This window comes from Helianthus annuus, chromosome 10, assembly GCF_002127325.2.
Source record: "Helianthus annuus cultivar XRQ/B chromosome 10, HanXRQr2.0-SUNRISE, whole genome shotgun sequence".
Taxonomy (NCBI): Eukaryota; Viridiplantae; Streptophyta; class Magnoliopsida; order Asterales; family Asteraceae; genus Helianthus; species Helianthus annuus.
In genome coordinates, this window is record NC_035442.2 from 105908706 (window position 1) to 105917099 (window position 8394).

General features: G+C 37.0%; 1 protein-coding gene across 1 annotated transcript; it reads left to right on the forward strand.

Annotated features, from left to right (window-relative positions):
* Window positions 1–293: 293 nt before the first annotated feature.
* LOC118482669 lies at window positions 294–1346 on the forward strand. The gene is made up of 2 exons (XM_035978258.1): window positions 294–545; window positions 624–1346. Exons 1-2 carry the CDS (start codon window positions 294–296, stop codon window positions 789–791), a joined length of 420 nt encoding a protein of 139 aa, XP_035834151.1. The 3' UTR covers window positions 792–1346.
* Window positions 1347–8394: the final 7048 nt, after the last annotated feature.

The following is an 8394-nucleotide window of genomic DNA, read 5'->3' on the forward strand; positions in this document are numbered from 1 at the left end:
ATATATAAAAACCAGCGATTTTTATAAAAAAATTGAAAAAAAAAAATTTTGTGTGTTTTTTAGGCTTTTTTTAGTTAGTTTTCGAGTTTTCACAATAAAAGTGGTTTTCATTTGAACCATCCCCTACTTTTATATTTGGCCAAATATTATAGAGGCTAAAAGTGTTATTTATATACTTTTATTTATTGTAAATTAAATTTTCCTACCCGGAAAGTTTCCGGGTTATAACCTAGTATATATATATATATATATATATAAATATATATAAATATATATAAATGTTAGATAAAAATATGAATACTTATCTGTTTGTTGTGTTTGTAGGCGACGTAAAATCCTCAAAGTCTGCTTCCAGGTTTAGCGTGAGTGATCTTCAAGAGTATGCCTCCTCAAGGTCTCTCAAAGAGGAGCTAACTGCAAGCCCAAGCATCCTGTTTCCTAAGAGCATGAGCACAAGGGGCAAGGGTGCCAAAAAGAGAAAGACTGTTGAGCCCACTAAAGGCCTCCCTCTCATAGAACGTCCGCTTCAGGAATACGTCTCTGAGGTAAGGATCCTATATCCTTAAACCTAAGCTTTCTCTTCTGAGGATAAATGATCCTGACATTTTACTTTCTTTGTGCAGAAATTTGTTGAGGTTCAGATCCTCCTTGATCAACATCTGGCAAAAGCCGAGCAGAAAAACCTGGATTTCCAGCAGATGTTCCTTGCCAAAGATAAAAAGATCTCTTCCCTTAAAAAAGAGATAAACCTACTGCAGAAGGAATTGGTCCTTGCTCAGATCACAGCCTAGCAAGAGAAGGCAGAAGTCATGGATGGGGCTAAGCTTTCCACTACTATCGCCATGTTGAAGATCAAGCTGCAAATGGCTAAGGAGGCTGAGGATCCTGCCTTTGACAGTTCTGAATGGGACCAAGAGGCTTGGAAGCAGAGGCTAGTTGAGCTGGATGATGAGGATGAATCCGAGGGGGCAGCAGCTGGTGAAGCCAGAGGCAGTGGGTTGAAGGATCCTGAGGTAGCAACTGGTGGTGATGGCAAAGGTGATGGAGACAAGGCGGTAGAGGCAGCGAAGGTGTAAGCTGCATCAATGGGCGATGATGGATATTTCTAGACACGGCCGGAGCCCATTTTTTATGGTTTTAGTTTTTGGTTGTTGTGTTTCAAACAATGATGGTGTGTAACTAAACAATAGTATTTAGGTTTAAGGATCATGGATCCTTGGGACAATAGGGGGGTAACAAAGGTGGATGGGTCCTTCTGTTTGCGTAGGATGAAGCATTTGATGCCCCTCATCTTTTAATTTCCTGCACTTATCGAACATTTAGAACATGGACACCCTTTGCCTACCCAAGCGGACGGGCCATGATTTGCTGGTAGATGTTTGGGTAGGCAATTTTGACAACCTTTAAAAGGGTTAACTATGATAAATAAATAAAACTTTAACCTTTTGACTATCTTTGTGTTGTTTATCTTGCATACATTTATCTTTCAATTGTTATTGTACAATGTTTTGAACTTACAAGTTATTATTGAAAGTACAAAAACCAGTTTATGTCAAAAAGTTCAGGATATGATCAAGGATCAAATATCCTGTAATCAAAAAGTTTGAAAAGTGAGATAATTTTAGAATCATATATCCTGTTGTCAAAAATAAGGGTGTGATCAAAAAAAGAATAATGTTAAAGTAAATAAGGACCATACCAGAGAATCTAAGTTAGGATCCGATATCCTTAACACTTACAACTGAAACAATCAAAAGATAAGACTTTGTAGAAGGTTAGGATCCTGGATCCTTAATTGTTCAGCTCTGGAAACCTGAAATATGAGATAACTTGGGACTAAGCCAATTGTAAAAGAGGATGTTAGTATCTGGTGTAACACCCCAGTGTTTCGGAAGTTAAAGTCAAAGTCAAGATTGAAGTCAAAGGAGGAAAAGATCGCTAATTGCAATCTGTCTCTCCTTGCTCAATTCCTGTTTGACTACCTTGACTTGTAGTTAGTCTATTTTATGTTTTATGTTACTTGTAATATGTGGAGTAATTACTTATAATCGCAGTAATCGAGGTATATTTATCGCTACGAATCGCTTTACGACTGTGAATGATAGGAAGTAGCAATGCGATAAAGTCAATTTAAAGCGCTAATCGAATTAATCTAATCAACATCGCGCTCGCAACTCGAAGTTTGAATTTTTGTGTCTGTTATACGTGTGTGTGTGCCTTATGTGTTATTTGTGCATATTTACTTATGCCATGTGTGGTAATCAATCGAATCGCAATCGAACTCAATCGAAATCGAAACGGCAAAACTCGTCGCGCGAAACGCTCAGATTAAGCGACTGATCGATCAGGCGACCAGCCGATCGACCAACCGTTCGATAGGACTGCCGTCCGATCGGACAGGCTGACCAATCGAGCTGCCCAGCCGATTGGCTAGTCCTTTCCTCTTTTGGAACTCTATAAATACCCATGTCACTTTCATTCTTTCTACTTTTGGAAACTCTCTGACCGAACAGCCCGTGCTCCTCACCTTTCCTCAGATTTCTCTCAATTCCGGTAAGATCTCATCCTAAATCTTGTACTTTCTTAATCTACACGCACTCCTACACCTTTCTATCTTTTAAATTTTAACTTTTAACCGTGAAATCACCAAGATTCAAGGTGTTCTAGGATGACGTCATCATGTGTTCTTGAAGAACTTCATGTTTTGGCCTCAATCCACCAAGGACAACTTAGATCTACCCGATTTCCACATAAATTAACAAAGATCTTCCATAGATCTGGACATATTCGCAATAAAAAGGATTGAAAGATGGTTTCTCACTTTCTTTCAACTCTTTTACACTCAATGCACTCAAAACCGATAGAATCGGACTTCGTTCTAGTCATCTACTCTTTCTTAGTGATGTACTAGTTCAAGATCTAGATTCTACTCATGAGACCACCGATTTCGGGTGAACCAAGAACAACCATCTTGAACCGGTTAACTGGTTGAACTAGGGTGATTCCTGTTTGGTCGGGTCACTTGGGTCACGGTGGAGTTCTGTTGGCTAACACGTTGTCAAGACGTCTTAATAAAATGACAAACAATCAGAACAACCAAGTGTAAGAGGAACAGGCCGACCAGGACGGAGTACCGTCCGATCGGACAGCTACCCGAACGACCGGTGAGCCGAACGACTTGCACTATGGGTCCCACACTTAACCAATTTCAATTGAAGGTTAAGTATTGAACTGTTGGTACATCCGTTTGTCGACTTCGTCTTGTATCGAGACTTGTATAGAAATATGTAGATTAGGGCTCGGGAATCAAGAAAATGGTTTTTAGGAGTGATTCCGCTTGAAATGAAATCTAGTCATTTCAAGCGAAACCTCATTAAGTCTGATTCCGCTCGAACCTGCAATGTTGATTTCGCATGAGTTGTCTTGTAGTGATTCTGCTTGAACTGAACATGTTACGTTCAAGCGGAATAGGAACACCTATAAATATGTGACTTTGGAGCGAAATCAGTAGAATAGTCTTCCGGTTTGCCACGAAGTGCTGCCGAAGTGTCGTCGTGATTGTAAAAAGGCTTTCTAATCAATAAAAACGACAGATTATAGTGAATACGGCTGAAATAACACTGATTCATTAGTTTCCGCCTCTTGAATTGGTGAATTACTCTTCTGATCGACTCGTTCGGGTCTGAAAACGATCCTACAAGTGGTATCAGAGCTCAGGAGGAAGAGTTCTTGCCATTTTCAGCTGTATTTTCTGTTTTTCTACACCTTTTTCTTCAAAATTGAAAATTTTTCACGGTAAAATCAGCTAAATTTTTCACATAACATGCGCAATCATGTTTTGATAAATCCTTGAAAGTTTCAGAATTAAAATCGAAGTAAAACTTAAGATTTTGCTATTCCGCTTGAAACTTGGTTCGATATAATGACGTCATTGTGATTCCGCTTGGAATTGATCCTTATTTCGCTTGAAAAGGTGGTGTGATTTCACTCGAATACACTGATTTCGCTTGGATTTTGAGATTCCGCTTGAAAGTTTTGTTTAATTCCGCTCGAAAAAGAGGTTCCGCTTGAGACTGTGTTTGATTCCGCTTGAATCAACCCGACTTCGCTTAAAGGATTGATTCCACTTGAATTTACTTTGTTGATTCCGCTTCAAAGGTTGATTTCGCTTGAGTTTACTTAGTGATTCCGCTTCAGTGGTATTCCGCTTGAAACAGATTGTTCTTGATTCCGCTTGAACTTAGTATCTCGCTTGAAAATTATATTTCGCTTGAAATTGGAAAAGTGTGAACTTTTGAAAATCAAAACATGGACAACGAGTTCTACAATGCCTTTGCTAGTCCTATCACAATTACTTAGAATGCTTTGCTTGAAAATGAAACTGGAACAACTCAAAAACCGCCTAAGCTTATGGACATTGATGATTATAACGTTGGTCCGAACGCTTTGGTAACTGGGTTGAGGCGTATCATTTGGATGCTTGGGATCATACTGAAGTGCCATATTTCAGACCTCTTGGCAGTGATCGAAAGACAATACCAATTAGAGAATTAAGTCCTGAGGAGAAAAAGAAATACAAAGATGAGAAGCTAATGGTTAGTTTGTTGCAGCAGGCAATTAAAGAGGACATCATGATTTTACTTCAACATGATGGTAGTGCATATTCGATCTGGAAAGAATTAGAAGCAAAATCTCTTGGAAATGATGATTTGGTCAGAAACAAAGTGTCTCTAACGAAGAAAGAATTTGATTTATTTCGGGGTTTGAGAACGGAAAATACCAAGCAGATTATTGAAAGATACTATAACTTGGTGAAAAATATGACAAGATTGGGCATCCACAAAATTAAAGATGAGCTGATTGAGAAGCTGGCAGATGCGTTGCCACATGATGTTTGGGGAACGTTTTTGATGATGTTGAGGAATAATAGAGCAGAATATAACGATCTAACTCTGGGAGGGTTCATCAAACATCTTGAAGCTCAAGAGATGGAGCAAAGAAAGATTGCTAGAATGAAGAACTATGATGGAGAACAAGACATCGGTTTGTATTTTAAAAGTGGTGTTAGTGATAAGACAAATCTCTCTCCAAAGGTTGAAACTGCTTTTAATGCAAAGGTTCTTCTGAAAGTTCATCTCAGGGATCAAGCAGCACAACAAGATTCTCTTCATTTCCAAGATATAATCCACAGTTTTCTACAACAAAGAGTGGCAAAGTTCTTCAATGCAACATTGCCTTAAAGCTTGAAAATGATCAAAATTATACTGAGGAAGTTGCTAAAAGTCACATGTCTTTGTTGGTGACAGTGCTTGAATCCTATGGAGGCTTAGTTGCAGGTAGGATCGGGAATCCAATGCTCACAAAAGAGGATTACGATCAAATTGATGCCAAGGAAATGGAACTGATGGATATAAAATGGAACTGATGGATACAAAAGAGGATTACGATCAAGATGATGAAAAATTGCCAGAAGGTTTCAGTTGGGACAATTTTTGCCCAGACCAAGAATTCATGGCCAAAGAGATGCTAAACGCTAAAGCCTTTGTTGCTAATGCTTATGATGAATATTGGGCAGAAAAATACACAAAAATTAGGCAAGCTGAAGAGGAAAAATGGAAAAGATATGAAAAAGAAGAAGAGGAAGAAAGGAGAAAAGCTGAACCTGAAAAGAAGAAAAGAGAAGAAGAAGTTCAAGTGAGAACAGTCAAAGAAGTTCCAGAATTTGAAATCAAAGCTGATGCTGAAGCAGTCAAAGTTTCAGAGAAGTGTTTGAATTGTGATTATTTGATCAAGCAAAACAACGAGTTGCTACACAACATAAAAAGGTTGAAAGAATCATATGATACATTGAACAAAGAAATGAACAAATACACTGAATCGAACAGTGAACAAGCTATTGCAATGAATACACTCAAAGGAGCTTACATGAGACAGCTTGATAACGTCAACTACTACACAGAGAAGTGTGCTGAGCTGGAATTGAAGTTGGCAACACAAAGAATTGAAATTGAAAGAGTCAACAATTTATTGAAAAGTTACTCATGTTCTACTTTTGTTGTTGACAGGATTTACCCAGTTGTGGAAAGATTGAAAACGTTTAAGAAAAGACTTCGGAAGAAAAGAAGTCCAAGACAAAAGAAGAGGATGAAGTTGAAATTTCTGGTAAGAAACCAAGTGTTGTTTACAATAGATGTCCGCGCCCGGTCGAAAATGGATATTCTCCTCGAAATCCAAATTCTGAAAGAGTAAAAAAGGCAACGAATTTACATTGGGAGTCTGATTCGTCAGATAACTTGCCAGAAAATATTGATGTCACGTTCACATCGTCTGACACTGATCATGAGTCAAAGTTGATAAAAAGTGTGGTTGACCAGGTGTTGGATAAAGATGACATTGAGGAGTCAAAATCGGAGTCCAAACCCGAGTCAAAGTCCGAGTCCGATACATCAAAGTCAACAATCAAAAAGGACAAACGGGTTTATGATAAGGAATTTTTGCTATCAAAATCTAATTTGAATGATGAACCGGTCAAAGTAGCATATACTTTGAAAGATTCTGACAAATTATATTTTGATGAGATTTTTCCAATAAGAAGTGTTAAAATTGAAATGATTAAAAAGGTTTTCAAAATCACAGAAATTAATATTTCTGAAATAAAAGATTTAAATCTTACTGGAAAACCTAAACAATACACTTCAAGAGATCAACAAAGAATCAACAAGAAAATGGGTTACAATTGTGGTTATAGTTTCCAAAAGAAACCAAACCATAATGGTAATTTCAAAAAGAAAGGTCTTGGATTTAATCAACCGAAAAATCATAAAAATGAAAAAGTTTATAAACCAAAAACTATGTTTATTTCAGGAAAATCTTAGGAGAATGAGAAAGAGCAAGCATTCAGGAAGCAGACAAATCAAGAATTCCTTGCCAAGAAGCAAAAGGAATTGAAGAAGAGTGTTGTTCAGAAAAAGACAGAAACGAGAACCTGTTTTCAGTGCAAAACTGCTGGTCATATTGCTAAGAATTGTCCAAAAACATTCAAACCAAAACAGCAAGTTTCTGAGAAACTTAAAGAAAAGATTGTTGAGAAAATCGAACCACCGACAAACAAACTTAAAGTTTTTGAAAATTCAATTTATGAAGTTGGTGAATGTTCGAAAAAGGTTTTAAAAAAGAAAGAAACACTTAACAACCAAAAATGGGTTGTTAAGAAATCGAAAGACAGTTCTGGTGATGAATCTGGTTCCATAAAATCAGAGGAGCCGCAGGTTGTTGTGAAAGACGAGAAGAAAGTTCTGCCAGTGGATGATGTGAATTTTCCACCACTGAATGTTAAAAATTTGAAATCTAAAATTGGAAAAGTTGAAATTTCAAACCAATTCTTTTCTAAAAGAAAGAATTGGATGTTGAAAAAGCCTTTAACCCTGCAGTGAAAAATATTTTTGAAAAAATGATTGAAGGGAAGGCTAAAGGGGTAAAAGAGTTTTATGAATCAAAAAGGAAAAATGGAACCCCAAATGAGACTGAAAAGGTTACACCCAAGGCTGGTCAGGCTTGGGTGGATATATTCTTCATTGAATAGAAATCTGATTTGCCGGAGCTCCCAAGTTGGTAATCGTGGAGCATGAATCGGCATCATTCTTGAAAAGTTTTTGAAAATTTAAATTGATAAGTTTGAATTGTCGGAACTTCCAGGTTGGTAAGTGTGGAGTAGGAATCGGCAATCTTGAGAATTCAACCAACAGGTGGTAATTGGTTGAAAAGCATGTTTATAAGTGATTGGTTTTTGATCTTGCAAATGGTTAATCAGGGTTATTAAGTTGAACTTGATTTAACTATCATTCAAAAGATTAATAAAGCAATGTGATGATTTGATCCCCATTTACTATAAGTGGTAAAATCAACAAAACTTATTTTCCGGAAAAACTATTTTGATTAAAACGAACTTAAGTGTTTTGAAATCATCATGGGAAAATAGTTTGTTGTGAGGGGGAGTTCTGATTGTTTATGCCAAGTGGATGGAGAATTGAGGTGATTCATATCAGTTGTCATGTTCTTGTACAGTTTGTTTTCAAATTTCTTTTAACTGTGTTTGAATTTTAGGGGGAGTAAAAATTTCAGAAAATCCAAAAACATTAGAAAATTTGAAAAAGCCAAAAACATGATAAAATGAAAAATGAGTTTTTGTTGCATAAAAGAGGAAATGATAGTACATCAGTGGACTATCACAACACGCTAAAGAAATGTAAAGTTAAAAATGTGATAAACAATCTCACTGCGGATGTGTCAGTAGATTTTTGCACATTTAGTAGACTGTGACGAGATATAAACCTAAATTCAAACGTGCTTATCTCGTGGGGAACATTTCTTGGATATATGGGTAACCCCCGAAAT

Excerpts from the sequence above, each read along its gene's own strand:
- LOC118482669 (XM_035978258.1), top strand. The coding sequence starts at position 294 with ATGAATACTTATCTGTTTGTTGTGTTTGTAGGCGACGTAAAATCCTCA. Across the intron at positions 546-623 it reads TTCAGGAATACGTCTCTGAG|AAATTTGTTGAGGTTCAGAT; the intron begins GTAAGGATCCTA and ends TTCTTTGTGCAG.